The sequence below is a fragment of the Mangifera indica genome, chromosome 4 (assembly GCF_011075055.1).
Source record: "Mangifera indica cultivar Alphonso chromosome 4, CATAS_Mindica_2.1, whole genome shotgun sequence".
Taxonomy (NCBI): Eukaryota; Viridiplantae; Streptophyta; class Magnoliopsida; order Sapindales; family Anacardiaceae; genus Mangifera; species Mangifera indica.
Genome location: NC_058140.1, coordinates 16,006,014 through 16,025,320, shown reverse-complemented (window position 1 = coordinate 16,025,320; position 19,307 = coordinate 16,006,014). Strand labels below are relative to the sequence as shown.

Sequence of the window (19,307 nt, the reverse complement as noted above, 5' to 3'; positions counted from 1 at the left end):
GAGGCAGAGCGGGGAGGAGACACATATATCTTCATTTCTGACTTGTCTCTGATTATAGAGATTTTTTTCATCTCTGTTTCTAACCCTTTTTTTATTTTTATTGAAAAATTTCCTTCCCGTTAAGATTGAGGAGGGTCAGGTCCTTAAAATTGATCCGAAATTGCCATCTTTATTCCTTCCTAAGAAAACAAATGAATGAAATTAATTCCCATCCTTTCAGGCTTTTATATACAAAAACCAGAAGGTCAACATTTTGACTTCTTGATCAAATCCCTTGACCTAAATTTCCTGATCAACGGATAGGATTGTTAGGTACCCAATAACAACTACAATAATGGCAAAATGATGTATTGTTGACCTTTAGATTTGGCTCAAAGTTGCGTACAACTAATGGATAAGCATCCCTTGAGCTAAAATAATGGTCAAATTTATGACCAATTGGGATAAGGACAAGCCCATCATCTAAGCATATGAATTTAAAAAAGGGGCATTAAAATTAATAATTTCACTCTAATTTTCAAAGATATTAAAATTAATCGAAGAAGAGGTCAATTTGTGTTTATCTATTATTATAATTTTATCGAAGAAAATATTAAAATTAAGATTAATTTTTAAAAGTAATTTTAATTTTATTATAATTTTATCCTTATATATTATTGTATTTATTTATATTTATCAATTTTTTTTAAATATAATAAAAATTTATAGTTCAATCATTTTTAAAATAATTTATCTTTATAGTAATTTTTATTTTTGGTAATAAAATATTACTCAATTTGAGTAATACTTTATTACCCTTTTAATTTTTTTTTATTACTTAACAAAATTGATCAATTCTATAAACACACCTTTTAATTGAATCATTTTAATTAAGTAAACCCAATTTTGTTGTAGAGAGACAAATGAAACTTTCAATGTGACAGGTGGATGGTAGTTGGTGTAATCAAATTTGTTGGCAAATTGACCTCTAGCTATGAGGCATCATATTCATAATAATAAAAAAGTAACATATTTTATAACTGGCTTTCAATTTCAACTGTGCGTCTTCTTCTTCTACTTCTCCATTTTCATGTCATTCACATTTGTTCCTTACCGCTACACCCAAAGGTCACATTTGGTTTTTCAAATGAATTGTTAGTCACAACACCAATTTTTTACTTCAACATTATCACTATTCCAAATACATTATGTTAGTATGAATAGAATCCATAGAAACTAAAGTAGAGAGATTATTATAATGATATATTATAATTTATGGCATGGGTTTAAAAATTGGTTCGGAATAGTTGGTCTACTAAGAATAACAGAAAATGTTTGCTAAAAAATCCTTTTTGGAGTTTAGTTGGATTTGATCGTGATCTAATCACTCGAATCGTCCTAATTTACAATTTGATTAAGTATAAATTTGAGTTCACTTCAGTTGTCGATAACAGAAAAAAAAAATTAATTTTTCTATACACATTATTGGAACTTGAATGCAAAACCCTATCTAGATGTATGTCATCAAATTAAGTTTATTTTTATGTTAAACAATTTATATTATATATTTAATAATTAAATTTACAAAATTATTTTAAATATTAATTTATGTTTAAATAATTAACCAGTGTATCACTGATAAAATGTCTAACAGATGATTAAACCAAACCACTCCATTATTGTGTCAATATGCAATCCGATTTTAAAAAATTAATTTTTAGTTTACTATTATTATTGTTGAATACTTTATTGCCAATAAAATTTACTAGTTGAAAAACCATAATAACATTTTATTACATTAATGTGATACTTTATAGTTTACCATATACAATAAAATCAATTGAAAACTTTAATCTAACCTATGTAAATTTTATATTAATCTATTTTTATTAATATATAATACATTTAATCAATTTAAAATCTAGATTATTTATAAACCTAATTTCATATAAAAACTAAAAAGAATCAAAATGGAAGCTATCCTAATGTTATGCCCAATAAAAATATAAAATTCAATGTCAGTGTAAACCTCTCACAAACTCAGCGCCAACTAACTCTCTTCATTGTTTTATATAAAAACATTGAATCCTCTCTTCGTTTCTCTTCGGTTGTATCGTAACGTATCAAACAACGCCACTTCTGTTTCACCAACCTCACTATGGCTACTGTTTCAAAACTTTGCAATTCACCACCTGCTGCTCTCGACTCTTCTTCACCATCGTTCAAGCCCAGATCCTCTTCTGGGTTGGTTTCTTTCGTTTCTCTCAAAAACAAAACTGGGTTCAATTCCAAAGTTGGGTCCTCTCAGTTGAGCCTTAGAAATAGCCATGCTTTGAGAGGCTCCTTGGTGTAAGTTTGCTTTTGCTTTCAGCGTTTTCCCTGTGATCTTGTCTATAAACTTGATAATATATTCCATTTTCGTTCAGTTTATCTTTGTCTCAGTCTGATCCGTTCTAAGTTTTTTTTTTTTTTTTTCTGGAAACCCTTTGGGTTTGGGTAATCAAGTTTAGTGCTGTGATTTGATTTCATTTTTATGTTTGATTTATATTTCCTTTTGGCAGTAAAGTTTCTTTCTGATATAAAGTTGATAGAGCTTTGCATTCTGTATAATTTTGCCATTCAAATCATTCTCTTTCAGAATCTTTTTCTAAAAGATTATAGATTTCTATCTATATGTATCATAATGTTATTATCTGTTATTAGATTGATGAGGTGCATTATTTTTATTTGTACTCTAATTTAATTTTTGGTACATAAGGAAGGTAATAAATCAAATGTAGAATAATGCTTTTGTTTTGATGAAATGTAAAACATCAGAGACCAAAAAATTGCACCCCATTTGGTAAAGTTTGATGCTAAAATCAACTGGGTTACAGTGTCAGGTGTTCACAACCAGGTGGAAATGGAAGTGCAACAAAAAGAACATCTCTTCATGATCTTTATGAAAAGGAAGGTCAGAGCCCTTGGTATGATAATCTCTGCCGCCCCGTTACAGATTTGCTTCCACTGATTGCCAGTGGTGTGAGAGGTGTAACAAGCAATCCAGCGGTAACTACTAATCTGGTTTTCAGTTTTGTTTGCTTGTTTACATAACACAAACTTATATTTGTTTGATTGATATTAAGGCTGTGCACTGAGCTGTCTAAGCTTTTTGCTTGAATGTAGATTTTCCAGAAAGCTATTTCATCTTCAAACGCTTACAACGACCAGTTCAGGTATTGTTAAAAAGCTACTGTGATTTCTATATGATCAGAGATTTAAATTGCTTTGTTTTGTTTGTGGTAGCCTGGGGGCTGCCCAGTTGTGATGAGTTTTTTGCAAAAATTTTTAACACTACAGTTTTACCGAATTTGTGAACATTATGTTTTCGTATGGGCAGAAAAGTGAAAACTAAACCAACCATGATAAGATCTAAATAGATTTATAGAATGTATGGTATTATGGATGCCAAGTGCTTAGGAGATTTTTGTGAAGGATAGTGTAATTTATTGTTGCAATGGCTGAAAATAGTGTATGGAGCACAGCTTATCTTTGTAATTTTGCAGTTCAGTTATTAATTGTATGGAATGCACTATGTATATATAATTTTTAACTGAAATTTCCATTGTTTTGAGGTGGAAACTTGCATGCCTCTTGTTTTTATTGCTTTATTAGGCGGCAAAGGATGCAACAATTGACACTTAATGCCAACAGAAGTAAAATTCTTGTATATAGAACTTGTGTTCATTTCAGAGGAATTTTCTGTGTTTTCTGTTAATTAGTATTTTGAAGTTAGGTATATATTTTTATTTTTGTTTAGACATATAAAGTTGTTTGTTGTATTCATCAAATGATTATTGCAATATACAGGGAACTTGTACAATCTGGAAAAGACATTGAAGCTGCATACTGGGAACTTGTGATTAAGGACATTCAAGATGCGTGCAAACTTTTTGAGCATATTTATGATGATACTGATGGTGGTGATGGTTATGTTTCAGTTGAAGTTTCACCTAGACTTGCTGATGATACTAAAGGGACTGTGGAAGCTGCAAAATGGCTTCATAAAGTGGTTGACCGCCCCAATGTCTACATTAAGATTCCTGCCACAGCTCCATGTATTCCTTCTATCAAGGAAGTTATAGCAAATGGCATTAGCGTCAATGTGACCGTGAGTTCTTCTGCGCTTCCATTTCTATTCTTGGACTATATAAACAATTTTATCGTGGAAGTTGTCTTAATTTATGCTATTATATGCTGGTGTATTCTGCTATTACCTTGAGTGCAAAGTAGGTGCCCTTGCTTTATTGATCCAAAGTATCAAATTTTTGGCTATGTTTTAAAACGATCCACTTGTCTATGGTAGTCTCTTAAACTTCAATTTCTGTTGTGTTTGTACAGCTCATTTTCTCCCTTGCTAGATATGAAGCAGTCATTGATGCTTACTTGGATGGCCTAGAGGCTTCTGGGTTAGATGACCTCTCTAGAGTCACAAGTGTTGCATCCTTTTTTGTTAGTCGAGTTGACACCCTCATTGACAAAATGCTTGAAAAGATTGGAACACCAGAAGCTCTTGATCTCCGGGGAAAGGTAACTTAGGTTCAATTACATACTCTTACTCCCTGGGACTATAAAAGAATCAAAATTGTGCTCATAACATGGCATCTTAACTGTTTTAGGCTGCTGTGGCTCAAGCTGCCTTGGCATACCAGCTCTACCAGAAGAAGTTTTCTGGTCCAAGATGGGATTCTCTTGTGAAGAAAGGCGCAAAGAAGCAGAGGTTGTTGTGGGCTTCAACCAGCGTTAAGAACCCTGCCTACCCCGATACTTTGTATGTTGCTCCTCTCATTGGACCTGATACGGTGAGCATCTTCTATTCTTACAGTTGATCTGCTATTCTTGTTACACTGTTTTTTTAACAAGGATCATGTCAATAAATACCCTTTTTTATTCTTATTACCGAATTCCCTTTTGCAGGTTTCAACCATGCCCGACCAAGCTCTCCAAGCATTTGTTGATCACGGTGCTGTTTCAAGGACAATCGATGTAAATGTTTCTGAAGCTGAAGGTGTTTACAGTGCACTCGAGAAGTTGGGAATTGACTGGAACTATGTTGGCACTCAACTTGAACTTGAAGGAGTCGACGCCTTCAAGAAGAGCTTTGACAGTCTACTCGACACCCTGCAAGAGAAGGCAAACTCTCTGAAGCTGGTAAGCCACTAAGCAAGTGCTTATGAATTTGTTCATTGTGATCAAAATAAAAGAAGTGGGCTCTCAAATCCTGCCTCTTAGCTTTGTTTGACTTGTTCATGATTATCTGTTGTGTACCAGTAGTGGCTTAGTTGCTCTAGTTTATTGGAAGTTCCATTAAAAACCTTGGTTTTATTTTTCAATTTTAATTTTAAATCTTCCAATCTGGTTGTAGCATATTACATTTGAATGAGAAGGTTTGGTGAATGTAAATGGGATTTGTATGTTGCAATCAGAAAATGGAATATAAGAGAAATTCAGGCTATATTCAACAATATTGGGCATTTTTTTAATGTGAGTTGTTTAAGTGTATATATGATATTTCAAAAAATTCTACTTTTTCAAATCATGAGAAAAATGGGGACTATTAAAAATAATTTCTACATCTATTTCCAATGTTATTCTCTTTATATTTTCTATAATCTAAAATAAATTTATATTATATTAAATTTATCAAGAAACTTTATAATACTATAAAACTTAAATTTATCATATAATACTATATTTTATGCATATACATAATATGTAAATATGTATATATATAACATATTATTATATGATTAGACATTAATTGAATGATTTTAAATTAATCATAAAATAATATTTAATTACATAATAATATATTATATATTTGTATATAAATGTGTATATATAGTAATATTATGTGTATTTATTTCAAATAATAAATATATACACATTTATATGTGTCATTACATAAGTGAATATTATTTTATTTTTAATTCAAAATTAATCAATCACATGATGACATATATAAAATATGTATATATTTATGTATTTGAAATAAATATACCTAATTTTATTATTGTAATCGTAAATGCCTATAAATGTACACATGCCAAATGTTTATAAATGGTGAAATGTCTGAGGTTTTACTATAAATTCATTTTTTTAACTAAAAACATAAATTATATAGAAAATTGTGTTCTTATTATCATCACAAGAAAAAATTTAAGATTTAATTATAATTAAGGAGGATTATTATAGTAACGCTAATTATAACATAAACTCATAAATAATTTTAAAGGGATATTTATGCTTACTAGATTTCTCCCAAATATATTTAAAAAAAAAACAAATTAATAAATAAAAGAAAATTAAGAGGTAAGTCGGGTCTACCAAAAGCTGAGGCCGTTATCTTCCCGCGAAGCACCTCGCTCTCTTTCAATGGCTTCAATTTCAGCTCTTGGATCTCCTTTCTTCCTTCTCAAACCCTCATCTCCGTACGACGCCGTTGTGTGTGTGTTTTTTATTTTATATATTTGTTTGTATATATGTTTCAAAGTTCTTATAATCGAATTCAACTGATAATATTTTTCAGAGAACGAGCAGAGCTGAGTCCCTTCAGAACCCGCATAGATTTTGGTGTTCTGCTTCGTGGGGTTAGTTTCAATTTAATGTTAATCTTATGTGCTGTAGAGTTTTCTACTTTGAATGCCCATGTGGGTAGTTTAAATTGTGCTTTTTTAGCTTTCTGTAAGACGCATTATGGCTAAAAATCAAGTTGATTAATTGTTATATATGACGAATGTCTTAAATTAAGGTGACTTCTATCAATCCAAATAAGTTTCGCATCGCTAGGCTAAGGATTGGCAATTGGGCTTATAAGTATTGGGTATGCTACACAGACAGGCCAATTTTTTTGTGTAAGCTACGGTCTTGCCTCAACTGAGTTGACCTTCTCACTGTAGCCGTCGTGCAGCTACACTCATCTAAAACGTAACTTTCAATGTTGATGTGGGTACTGTTATTGTGCATTTTTTAGCTTTCTTCAAGCCACATTTTGGTTAACAATTGAGTAGATATTCTTTAGTTGCTGCTACCTGATAAATTTGAAGGCTGTGTCCTCCTTGTAGTCTTTTTCCATTTTTTTTATAATGCATAATTGGTTCAAGACTGAATTTTAATGTTTGCTTGGAATACTCAAACTTGTTGGTTTGTTGTTTTAGTAAAAAATGAAAAAGAATATAAAACTTGTCAGTATATTCATGATGAAAATTATGTGGCAGAAGTTCCTTGATAAAGATTTTTTTATTTTTTAAACCTATCACAATCGTTTTAGGACCGGAATTTCTTGAGTTTTTGCTATAAATAATTAATTATTGAGGGGTTAATTGGAGTTCCTCAAAAATTTTATAACAGTGAGTTTTTGTGTAGTTAGGCTGTATATTTGGGTTTGTGACCCCTTTTTTCTCATATTAATGGCGATTTTTTTTTTGGGATTTTTCTGTTATAGGTGAAAGTAATCCCATGAGCAATATACAAGACATTGACCGAAGAAAAGTGCTGATATCGTCCATTGGAGTACTAGTTGGAGCCTTGTGCAGTTCACCAATGAATGGAGTAGCTTCTGCAGCTGAATTTACTGATAGTAACTTATTGTTATCCCTTTATTAATATCAATCATTTTTGTGTACTCTGTGATGTTTGGTTCATGCATCTGCCATTTTACTGTCTGTTTTGGAGCACCACTTCCATGTTCTTGATCTGAAAGAGTAACATGTGGTTTGATCTCTTCCATCAATAGAAATAGATAGTCAAAATTCCTTAAGCAGGAGCTTAAATATGATGGTGTATTTCCTTATTTATCTTTTAGTATACCATTACCTTCCTATTTTGAGCAAATGAAAAACCTCACTAGTAGTATGATTATTAATTCATGTCCTCTAAAATATTATCATATTGCTTCATTCACTAACACACCACATTGGGAACTAGGCTGATTCAAGGGTAACTTCCTCGATTTTCTTGCTTCTTATACTGCATTCTAATTCTGTATTATAGATTCAGAATGTACATCCTATTATGGTCGCAAGACTTACATTTGGCACTCTGCTTGGTCCATGCAGTGCCAGCACTTAGGGGGAAGGATTATGGCAAGACAAAGATGCGGTATCCAGACTACACAGAAACAGAATCAGGTCTTCAATATAAGGTCATCCATTGAATTCTTCATCCAACAACCTCCTGATGTGTTGACAGGTAAAAGCATTATATTTAATTCCTTGGTTAATTTAAAACTACTAAAAAAATGCAGGACTTGCGACCGGGAAGTGGACCTACACCAAAGATGGGAGAGACAGTTGTGGTAAGGAGCTAATGTCCCTATGAATGGCTTTACCAGTTCCTGTAAATGTTATAAATTGGCTTCCAAAATTCAATTGCGAATTTGTTAGCTTTGATAATTTCTGGTTCATATTCGAACAGTTTATGCTTATGAATCTGAGTTTCTTTAACAAGATGATTCCTTTATAACATGTTGGAGTTATGCAGTCTGTTTGTGAACTATGATTTGGTAGGTTGATTGGGATGGTTACACGATAGGCTACTATGGCCGCATATTTGAAGCTCGAAACAAAACTAAGGGCGGCTCTTTCATGGTATGAAAAGCTTTTTATTCTTCAGCTAGATCTTTCTCTACAATTCTTGATAAAAACATAATTTTCTGTGGTTTTGCAATTTGTAGGGAGATGACAAGGACTTTTTCAAATTTAGGATTGGATCTCAAGAGGTGAGATTATTTCCCTTTTCCAATGTTTAAAGATTTTTATTCTTGTAACAAAGATAGGATGGAGTAGACATTGTACTGTTATATTTTTTGGGTTGTTCTAGTTTAAATGCATCTGAAGTCTTTCTTCCTGGTACACATTCATGCTCTCTGAGGTTTCACATATAAGTCAAGTACATAGTGCAACCTTATAAATTGAGGTTTTAAATGAATATCACTGGAAATTTAGTCCTAAAATTTAATTATATGATTTTCTTGTTTCCTTAGTGGCATGATACTCTGGTTGGAAAGGCAATTGCTAATGGTGCTGCCTGCTTCTTGAATTTCAGGTAATTCCAGCTTTTGAAGAAGCTGTTAGAGGAATGGCTTTGGGTGGCGTTAGAAGGTGCTGCATATGCTTTTCTGAAACATAGTCTTTGTTATGTTTGATAAAAAAGTTACAGCAATTATCCACTAGAAACAGTAGACATGCATAGGATACACACATTCACCTACATTCAATCAGATCATGCATAATTTAATTACATCTAACCTTGAGTTTTGCTATATCCGAACAGACTGTTATTGTATACTGAAAAAGGCAAGCTGCCAGACTGATGCATTTTGATGTTATTCTAGCTTCTAGTCAATCCTGGCTTTATTGATTAATTTACTTACTGCATTGATGCTCTTCTGGGAACTTGTAGTATTTTACTCATTTCCTTTCATGATGAGGAAATTCTTTGCGAATTTCACATTGTACTTCACAGTGATGCAGGATCATAGTGCCCCCAGAACTGGGATATCCTGAGAACGACTACAACAAAAGTGGCCCAAGGCCAACTACTTTTTCAGTAATAATCAAACTTCTGATATCTTGTATTATATAATTTTTATTTTACTCAAGGGAAAATAATCTTGTGTTCCACAGGGCCAGCGAGCCTTGGATTTTGTGCTGAGGAACCAAGGACTGATAGACAAGACTTTGCTGTTTGATATCGAGCTCCTCAAAATCATACCAAACTAATCATTTGCGAATTTCCACATGCTTCATTGGCACTATCTGAAACATTAAGGTTAGATTTTATTTCATTCATTGGTTTTTATCACAAATTTGCAAATTTCCATGATTTGGTAATGCTTAAAAATACAGATAGCTGGAAGATAATTGCAAATCAAGGAAGCCACATTTTGAAAGTAGAGCTGTTTCACCATAATTTTCATGAAATTAGAGCTGTTTTGTCATAATTCTCGATTTATTGTCGAGGTAAGAAAGCATATAAATATACGGCTCTTTGCCTACCAGAGTTTATAGATTCAAGATACCTACCATGTGAAAGCTTTGATGTATCTACTACTCAAGTCAGTAATATCTTTCCCTGTAATTAAAGTTGCATGCTACAATTTCAGCCTGGAATTTTGTTTCTTGTTGTATTTACTACATTTGTTCCACAGGCTCAGAACATTTGTCTTTCAGGTAATTCTGGTGGTTCTGTGTCTTGACATTTACAATGAACTTTTGGACCCTACCACATGATTTTTTCATTTTTTCCTTTCTCGTGCTGGAAATTATTAATTGTTTAACTGTTGAGCAGACACTTGATAGAACTTATCCTTGAAACAGCTCATGTGGTATGAGTGATTTGATACAAATAAATTATATAAACTTATTAAATAAATTGTATAAACTTATTCATATAATCTGATGTAATGATATTTAATTAGATGATTTTAAAATAAGAAAAAAATAAATAATTATATTATCTGATCACAAATTGATATTTTAATTTATACTAATAGATTTATATAATTTTATTGGATAGCTGAATCAATTTTTTATCACTTTTATGGTGTTATATCTCTGAGCAAGGAGGGGTTTGACGGCGTGATGCAAGGAAAAAAAAAAAAAACGTGCTTTAACTTGAAAGATCAACGTGGTAATAACTCAAGTGGTTGATGAGAGTGTACAGTACAATTATTATTATTTTGAATTAAAACTTATGATCTACTATTATTCACCCATAAGTTTCATATTTGATTCGAGGGCCAAAAAGCTTTGGTTTTGAAGGGCACATGACAATTACATTTATGGACTCATTTGTTTGGCTTTACCAAGCCATGACTTATTAGCTGTCCGACTTTTGTCCTCACCACTGGCAGGCATCCTCTTCTATAAGTGGGCTACCCCGTGGCTGGGCTCCTCTATTTTGGACCATTCAAGTTTCCCAAAATAACAAAAGGCCAAAAGACTTATTCTCACCCAAAGTATAACGAAATTTCAAATTCCCCTCTTTTAATTTCTAAAAATTTATTTTTACATTTTTAAAAACCTATTTTTGAATTAAAATTTATTAAATTTTTCGGTTAAAATTAAAGATAAAATTATCATTTAACAACAATATTTAAAATTTATATAATTTTACCCTTTTAATTTAAAAAACTAATAATTTTTCTCAAAATTAAATTTTGAGAAATGACATTTTCCTCTTACGTAGGATTTTCAATTTCACCGAAAAATTTTTGACTAACGATTGTCGATCTCTCTCCCTCCCAATATCCTCTCTCCCTCTTGGGTTTGATATCCGATCGATGAAGTCTGGATTTAACGAAATCCAAATAAAAAGTTAAAACTCTTTATCTAGATTTTCATCATCCAGAGGAATTCAACTTCATCTAAACGATAATGACAGTCTAGACAAGGAGTTGTTCTCCTCTAGACAAGGTTGATCTCCTCGCCTAGATCATCGTCGTCGTCGTCTAGACGAAACTAATTTTGTTTGGACGATAAAACTCTTTATCTCGATTTCGTCTAATCCAAACATTGTTGATCGGATATTAAGCAGCAGAAGGAGAGAGATCGGCCATTATTGGTTGGAAATTCACCGACAAAATTCAAAAACCTTATGTAAGGAGAAAATATCACTTTTCAAAATTTAATTTTAGAGAAATTATTAGTTTTTCAAATTAAGAGAGTAAAATGATATAATTTTACTCTTAATTTTAATTAAAAAATTTATTAAATTTTAATTCATAGATAAATATTTAAATTTTAAAAAATTAGAGAATGAAAGTTTAGAATTTTCCTATACTTTGAGTGAGAATAATTCCTTTGGCCATAATAAAATATCTAATCTACGACTGTTCCATTCACTACCCCACAACCGAGTTGTTCAAATTTACAGGTTTTCAACGTGAAAAACCAGTAATAACGTACTATCAAACTATTCATCTCAACTCATTTTAAAGTATATTGAGAATGTCAAATGATTTTAACTTCAAATCAGCATTTACAATTACAAATTTCATGAATAGGATCAACTCACAACATTCCTTTTCCTTTTCTTTTTATTTCTCTTTCTCCGAACAAAAATTAATTACTCTTATGAATTTCATCCAATCGGCTCAGTCTGAGTCTTCAAAGCATATATGCTTACAAAATTGTTCCAAAAGGATTAAACATATACATTTTCACCATCCGTGACCCAATATTCAATGTTGATCATTCACTCCATCAACCCAATCATTGATCATTGGATTCAATCCATTATATAATATTTAATCCGACGGCTGCCAAGCCGACGCCGTCAGCAGAGACAAATCCTTCCAACCCAATTTCAGTGACCCGTTTTCCTCCACTAAAGTGTACCCTTTCCACGGGAACATCCCAAGTAACAAACTTGCTTGTGAAGCCGGGTTACCTCCAAGTGATACGGGTTTAAATCCGACCCGTCTTAATTCTTCACCCCATTTTTCTATTTTGACTTCCCCTGTTCTCTTAGGTCCACCAACTGCCACGATATTCCTGATCTCGCAACCGAACAACTGCTGCTCCACCGTATGCCTCTCTACACTGTCCACACCCAAGCCGTCCCCTAACGCATCAAACAATGCGCTATAATAATGTAACGCTTCAACGAACCTCCCTAAAAAACCACCCCCATGGCTCAAATCTTGTTCGACGATCGTGATCAATTTCGGCCTCAACAAAGTCAACAATCTCAACGTCCCTAAATCACTCCCCGTTATATCGTACAAACAATGATGCATCCAATGGACCACAATTGCCTCACTCGGTCTCACCCCAAGTTGACTTAGATCACTCACATTTCCAATTTTGCCCTCCAGTGGATGAAACTCGAATGGTAATCCCAGTGAATTCGCAAAGTCTGCGAGTCTTCTCCCGGTTGACTCCAGCAACTCGGAAGAGGATCCGAACCCGGTTATTCTCATGGAACGGATCTTCTTAGACCGGGAGGCTAAGATGTGAAACAATCCTGGCCACTGAAGGCCTTGCATGATGTCGAGATCGATGACGTGAACGCAATCCTCACCGTCCAGAGCTTGGAAAATTGCTTGGTTGGCGGTAAAATGAGAGAACTTAATCAATGGACAGATTGAATTGTATGATTGCAAAGCGTTGAAGATCTTCTGAGACTGAGATAACGTTAACGATTTCATGGTAAGCGGCAAGTAAGTCCCTAAGCATGAACTCACAACGCGCGCTTGGAGCGCGTGAGCAAAGTACGCGCCGACGCGTTCCGGTGAAGAACCGAACGGAGAGGAGAGCTCGGAGATTTCAGGCAAAAGATCAGTGGCGTTGTCGAGATTGTCCATGGCAACACACTCAGCGCATTGAAGCAATAAACCTAACAGTCTCAATCCAGTTGACTCTCCTTCCAATTCCATAACTACCTGTTCTGGTTCCGACGCCTCTTCTTGTTGGTCGTGCTGTTCCTGAGTTTGAGTTTGTTCGATGTTGGCGCGCTTCGTGGAAGGACCGTCGACATCGTCGATGATGTCGGTGTCGCGGTCGACGCGCTTGGTTCTCATGGCGGAAGAGTTGTTGTTATTGTTGTTGTTGTTGTTGTTGTTATTGGAGTTGATTGGAGACTGAGGGAGTAAGCTTTGAAGCATGATAACAGCAGAAAGCAGTGAGATTCGGTACGGGAAGAGCTTTCAGAAGAAAAGTGACAAATGAGAGAGAAGGACAAAGGAAGTATGTACAGAGAGCTGCAGAGAGGTGTCAGACGGTCAGGTAAAATTAAAAGACAAATAGGTGTTTGGGCATAGAGAAAGTGAGGGAAAATAGAGAGAAAGGAATAAAAGAAAAGATGGCATGGAGCTAGTAATCCGTTTGAGGGTGTCGTTAAGTCCGTTTGTATCTGTGATTAATTAATAGACAAATATAATAGCATTAGCATCATCCTTGGATTCTCGGGAGGGAGAGAGGAGATATTTGTCTTTTATGTTTCAGCATTATTTCTACCTTATTTGTAAATATCTGGCACTTACAATGTGAAAAATAATAGGTCTTTCTCTACCCAGTCTTCCTCTCAACTTCACAAATATCATAACCAAGTCTCTCAGCACCTAATCTTTATAATCTCTCTTCAGCCATTTTTTTTTTCATAATCTCCTACTAATTTCTTCTTTCTATCAATCTATTAATCAATTCACATAATCGCAAAACCCTATCATTTTCTTCCTCAATCATTCAGTCTCCCAATCAATTTTCAACCGTCAAACTGAAATAAAAGGATGGATATATGGTATTTAAAATTGAAGTAAATTGTTAAAAGCCAGAAGCCCAATAAAAACCATAAGGAGAGTGATAGGTTACGAAGACGGCGGCAACCAAGGCCTCTTGCTAACAAATAGTTCCGTAAATAGAGCCAAATCTGCCTAGGTTTTATAGGTAGCCGTAACCCTTATTTAATTTCTCCTTCCTATTTTTCCCATGCTCGATCAGAAACATGTCTAAGGCAGCCCAAGGGTCAACACAAGATGCACTTCTCATCCTCTAGCTCTCAACCGTATCAACTTATTTGTATCTCTTTCACCTTGGAATCAAGATTTCTTCCCTAACAGATATGGTATTGGAGCAAGAGTTCAAGGAAGAAACGACCAAGACACATTTTTATGTACTTTTTAGTCGAAAAAGGCCAATTTCTTTCTTCTTCTTTTTTTCCCCTGGCCGATAAGATGGCCTTCGTATCCGCTAGCTTGATGCTTGCTTTATTGAACTCATTCGTACTGGCCCACTCAATTGGCCACTTGAGGTTTGGAACTTGGACCATATGAGGCGGCGAGGCAAACCGATTAATATTATGATGAAAATTAGCGTTGGTGTGCAAAAATTAAAAAATGAAATGCAGAAATACTGAACTGAGAGGGGAAGGAAGGAGAGAAAAAGATAATATGATCGAGTTGAATTTGATGGGCGTGCAGAGGAATTTGAAAAGTGTCCCTCCGCAGGTCCTTAACAGTTGTTTTGGCGGTCTCCACCAGGACAGGAGGGTTCTAAACTTGGTACAGCAGGCCCAGCAAAATGAAAATTAAATAGCCGAAACAACATTAGTAATCGTCTCCAAACTACCTACTAATAATAAGAAAACACGGATCTTAAATTAGCGCAGCTCACTCAAAACTTAAGCACCGGAAACTCAGGCCTTGTCAAGCTTAGTTAAGACACATTCCAACCATGGAAATCTGACTTCTGCCCAAAGGAATGAGTGGGCGTAGGGGTCAAGGGAAGCCCATTAGTTGACAATGGAAAAGCCGGTTTCCGCATTTGCTCGAATTGTTTAGCGGCATTGGCCTTCTAGCAATTCGTGCTGAATAACAAATCATGATCTATCTACTAAAATACCTTTGACTGCTGTACACTCAGAAACTCATGTTCTCACTTCAGCTAGCATGGACAACTCAAAATTTAGTTTTGAATATTAATAAAAGTGACCAAGAAACTTTTAATCTTAGATGTCTTTTTTCTCAAAACCGTTTGTCAAATTCCACTTAAATTATGAAACATACATACATATACACACACACACACACACACACACACATAAGTATTTGTATATACATGTGAAAGTTGAATTAAAATTACAGATTTATGGCTACACTCTTAAGGCTCATATTTGAAACATAGTAGTAAAATCATAAAAGTAGTAAATTATAAAAAGTGTAGCCAAGTATTGTACATTATATCATCAACAAAGAGATGAAAGAAATTATCAAAACCCTCTAAACCAAAACAATACTTTTGATTATAGTTCATATGATATTATATTCACAGAACTACAACTGCAAAAATGTTTTCATGTTCATAACCTTATAATAAAATCTATTTTGATTAAATTCAAATACAAAAACAAATCAAATAGCATGTAATTGCAATTTATAAATTACCTATCTTATAACAGTAGAACACCACATAGTTCACTCCAAAATAACGGTAGAGCCCTGAAGTTTGTCTAAGAACATATGCTTAGAACAAATACTTAACTCCAAAATTACACATTAGCCCACAACACTAAATCTTGGCTGCTAGTAATATCAAACCTTTCTACAACCAAAACCGACCCAGAAAATGGGCAAGCCAAAAAATACTCATCAATTAGTTTTAATAAGCAAAGCAATCATGTAATGATTTCTTGTCGTAAATTCAGGTCTTTACAAGTCCAAACCTAACCCAATATTAATAAACTTGCGCAATAATCACCAGGTGAGTAGAAACATCCCATGAAGACAAGAAACATACCACAGTTAAATTAAAAGAGAAACCAAAATTTATCAAATTTAATCTCATTGGAGCATTACAAACATTAATGTATGCCATCAATCACACAGAAATCAATTCCTAGAATCAAATAAAAAATGGAGAAAAGCACTAATCAATCATAGTCGAGCATAAATATAATGAACCACACAATAACTCACCAAAATCATCAATTGATAATAACTCTTAAACTAAATAATAAACACCAAGCATTAAAGAAATTAAATGAGCAAATCAGTTCAATAATCATAAACGAAAATAACATATAACATTAGCAATTTAAGTAAAAATCTTTCAAAAGCATTATAAACCCAAAAATGTCTGATGGAAACGGACCCAGTTCCAAACAAAAACAGATTCATAAAACACTACATAATCCTCAAAATCATCTTAACAACTTTAATAAACTAAACAAGACGACGAGTCGTTCCCACAAAATAAAAAACAAATTTAAAACCTTAGCTTGGTAAAGAACCAACGGTTCTTGCCGGTTTTGAACCTCTCCTCCAATCTCTTCTTAGTCTCCTTACAAGAGGTGACCTTCTTGTCCTTGCTCTGCAGACTATCGACAGTGACGATGTCCTTCAAATCCACATCGAGAGTGTATCGTGTGGGCATCAGGTGCTGATAATTGACGAGCTTTATAAAGGCCTTGACGCGGGACTTCTTGGCCGTCTTCTTGGACGAGTCCTTCCTGATAACCTTACTGGGGTACTTCTTTATCCCAGCAACCAAACAGTGGCCGTAGGCACGCTCGCGAGTGCCATCGTCGAATGACTTAATGATCACCGCCTTGCGGCCGGCGTAGCGGCCTTGAAGAAGGATTACGGCCTTGTTTGGCTTGAGGAACTTCACCATCTTCCGCTTGTTCTTGTTCTCTACTCTCTCTCGCGAGCTCTGAATGTGGGAGCAGACCCTGAAACGAAGAAGCAGGAAATGAGGCGTTATGGAGGTATTTATACGCTGAGTTCTCACAAAACCCTAGCCAAAGTGCTAACCCTAAAATGGTATGGGCTTTCAGACGGACCTTCAATCTTTAATGGGATTTTAAGGATAAAAAGGGCTTTTAAAAGGGCCTTCAGTCTGAAATGGGCTGGACTAGAAGTAATATGATCTTTCCAATTATTGTTAAACTGTTTAACCCCATTGTTTTTTGTGGATGAATAATTCTATTTATTATTCAGTTATGATGATATATATATATATATATATATATATATATATATATATATATATATTTATATAGTTAAAATGAATATATATATATATATATAATTTTATTTTTTGTGAATATAATAATAATTGATCACAGATAAAATATGTCATTGTTCTCTTATAGCCTACCACAATCTTTTCTTCCCTCCAACTACTTGTCAATTAAATCAAGCTGACTTGTTTTGATTTCAAATTAGGCTACCCTTACCTAAATTCTACTTATTTGAGATCCACATTAATCTGAACTCAAATCCACCTTAATAATCCATTATTATAATTGAGTATTCTTGGAATATATTGGAAGATGCGCCCTTATCAAAGTAAGAATCCCATCTACGCATTCCAAATTAAATATCCATTTTAATTGATGTTTATATTATAAGAGAATAATTAATTATTAGGTCAACAGACTTATTCCCACCCAAGGTTCGATGTAGTTTTTAGTTTTTTTTGTTAATTTTTTAAATTTTAAATATTTATTTATGAATTAATTTTTATTAAAATTTTATGTTAAAATTAAAAGTAAAATCGTTATCTATTAAAAGAATTTAAAATTTTAAAATTTTATCACATTTTTCTTTCTATGTTTAAAAATCTCATAATTTCTCTTAGACTTAAAATTGAAAAAATAAACATTTCTCCTTTAGAGTTTTAAAATTATCACTGGAGACGATAAAATTCACTCTCTCCTGTTATGTTAATTCTCCCTCTTGACTTATCTCTCCCTATCGATCAAACATTTCCCTCTTACAAAGACAAAACACTTTCATATGAGATAAAAACGAACGTCTTCGTCTGAGAAGAAGACAAGGGTTTTCGTCAAGAGAAGGGGTGAGAGGGAATGATGGTCGGCTAAGGGAGAAGAATGAAGGAAGATAAGTCGATGGACGAGAAGGATGAGTCGTAAGAGAGCATGAGAAAAAAAACTTAAAGGAGAAATTGTCATTTTTTAAACTTTGAATGGAAGACAAATTATTAGATTTTTAAATTGAGAAGAAAAATGTAATAAAACTTTAATTTTTAAAAATTTATATTAAATAACAATTTTATTCTTTAACTGATAATTTTAACATAATTTGATTTATCGATAGAACTTTGAATTTTAAAAAATTGACAAGTGTGAATTTGAGATTAGGGCTAACCTTAAGTGGGAACAAGCTCTTTGCCTAATTATTAAACATGACTGAAATTAACACATCAATATTATCCAAAACTTTGACAACTACTAAATAAGATTTTGTCACGGACATGGTTGCAAACTTGCAATGTAAAATAATTTACCAGTAAATAATAATATAATATAAAGAATGATGTTAAGTGATAGAATATGTTGTTATTATTTTATGATATATGATATATATTTTATGATACGATATAAATATATTATAAAATATATTGAAAATGATACAATATAATATATGTAATGTATAACATATAAACAATACAATTTAGACATACCATTTCACAAAAAAGATAACATGACATAAATGTATTCAAGTTTTTTAATATGTTAAAGATGTTTATAATATATTTTAAGTCATATAATAATTAAAATTCAATAAAATTATATGTATTTATTTTTGATATATAATCGTATATATAAATAATGTATTATTATGTGATTAAGTGTTGTTTTATCATATGAAGACACATGATTCAAAATCATTTAATTATATAATGATATATTATCAATATATAAAAATTATGTATAAAAAAATAAATACATATAATATTATTTATTAAAATTTTGTATTATTTTATTATTATTTAAAATGTATCAACAATTTGATTAAATACGTAATACCAAAACAAAACATT

At 33.0% G+C, this 19,307-nt stretch overlaps 4 protein-coding genes across 8 annotated transcripts; 2 read left to right on the top strand and 2 right to left on the bottom strand.

The window, feature by feature from the left end:
- Positions 1-1,999: 1,999 nt before the first annotated feature.
- Positions 2,000-5,483, top strand: LOC123213705 (transaldolase). Its single transcript, XM_044633183.1, has 7 exons — positions 2,000-2,328; positions 2,856-3,027; positions 3,145-3,194; positions 3,829-4,129; positions 4,360-4,548; positions 4,638-4,820; positions 4,936-5,483. Exons 1-7 carry the CDS (start codon positions 2,138-2,140, stop codon positions 5,179-5,181), a joined length of 1,332 nt encoding a protein of 443 aa, XP_044489118.1. The 5' UTR covers positions 2,000-2,137; the 3' UTR covers positions 5,182-5,483.
- An 809-nt stretch (positions 5,484-6,292) lies between these two features.
- On the top strand, positions 6,293-10,258 carry LOC123213706 (peptidyl-prolyl cis-trans isomerase FKBP19, chloroplastic). Of its 5 annotated transcripts, none has more exons than XM_044633186.1 (12): positions 6,293-6,449; positions 6,548-6,608; positions 6,770-6,945; positions 7,463-7,597; positions 8,076-8,161; positions 8,264-8,314; positions 8,526-8,606; positions 8,693-8,737; positions 9,064-9,119; positions 9,492-9,567; positions 9,645-9,789; positions 9,867-10,258. In XM_044633186.1, exons 4-11 carry the CDS (start codon positions 7,477-7,479, stop codon positions 9,738-9,740), a joined length of 612 nt encoding a protein of 203 aa, XP_044489121.1. In that variant the 5' UTR covers positions 6,293-6,449; positions 6,548-6,608; positions 6,770-6,945; positions 7,463-7,476; the 3' UTR covers positions 9,741-9,789; positions 9,867-10,258. The 5 variants fall into 5 exon arrangements, 4 of the variants coding, with proteins under 4 accessions (XP_044489121.1, XP_044489120.1, XP_044489119.1 ...); XM_044633185.1 differs by having other exon boundaries at positions 6,770-6,963; XM_044633187.1 differs by having other exon boundaries at positions 6,316-6,464; positions 6,770-6,963.
- Positions 10,259-11,959: 1,701 nt separating this feature from the next.
- LOC123213704 (scarecrow-like protein 23) lies at positions 11,960-14,100 on the bottom strand. The gene has a single exon (XM_044633182.1). It carries the CDS (start codon positions 13,625-13,627, stop codon positions 12,269-12,271), a length of 1,359 nt encoding a protein of 452 aa, XP_044489117.1. The 5' UTR covers positions 13,628-14,100; the 3' UTR covers positions 11,960-12,268.
- Positions 14,101-16,523: 2,423 nt separating this feature from the next.
- On the bottom strand, positions 16,524-17,223 carry LOC123213708 (60S ribosomal protein L27-like). The gene has a single exon (XM_044633189.1). It carries the CDS (start codon positions 17,130-17,132, stop codon positions 16,725-16,727), a length of 408 nt encoding a protein of 135 aa, XP_044489124.1. The 5' UTR covers positions 17,133-17,223; the 3' UTR covers positions 16,524-16,724.
- Positions 17,224-19,307: the final 2,084 nt, after the last annotated feature.

What these genes read in the sequence shown, in the direction of transcription:
- LOC123213705 (XM_044633183.1), top strand. Translation starts at nt 2,138, where the DNA reads ATGGCTACTGTTTCAAAACTTTGCAATTCACCACCTGCTGCTCTCGAC. An exon ending in CTCTTGATCTCCGGGGAAAG is followed by an intron (nt 4,549 to 4,637) that starts GTAACTTAGGTT and finishes TAACTGTTTTAG; the next exon opens with GCTGCTGTGGCTCAAGCTGC. An exon ending in CTCTCATTGGACCTGATACG is followed by an intron (nt 4,821 to 4,935) that starts GTGAGCATCTTC and finishes TCCCTTTTGCAG; the next exon opens with GTTTCAACCATGCCCGACCA.
- LOC123213706 (XM_044633184.1), top strand. Translation starts at nt 6,394, where the DNA reads ATGGCTTCAATTTCAGCTCTTGGATCTCCTTTCTTCCTTCTCAAACCC. An exon ending in AGATGGGAGAGACAGTTGTG is followed by an intron (nt 8,315 to 8,525) that starts GTAAGGAGCTAA and finishes ATGATTTGGTAG; the next exon opens with GTTGATTGGGATGGTTACAC. An exon ending in CTAAGGGCGGCTCTTTCATG is followed by an intron (nt 8,607 to 8,692) that starts GTATGAAAAGCT and finishes TGCAATTTGTAG; the next exon opens with GGAGATGACAAGGACTTTTT.
- LOC123213704 (XM_044633182.1), bottom strand. Translation starts at nt 13,627, where the DNA reads ATGCTTCAAAGCTTACTCCCTCAGTCTCCAATCAACTCCAATAACAAC.
- LOC123213708 (XM_044633189.1), bottom strand. Translation starts at nt 17,132, where the DNA reads ATGGTGAAGTTCCTCAAGCCAAACAAGGCCGTAATCCTTCTTCAAGGC.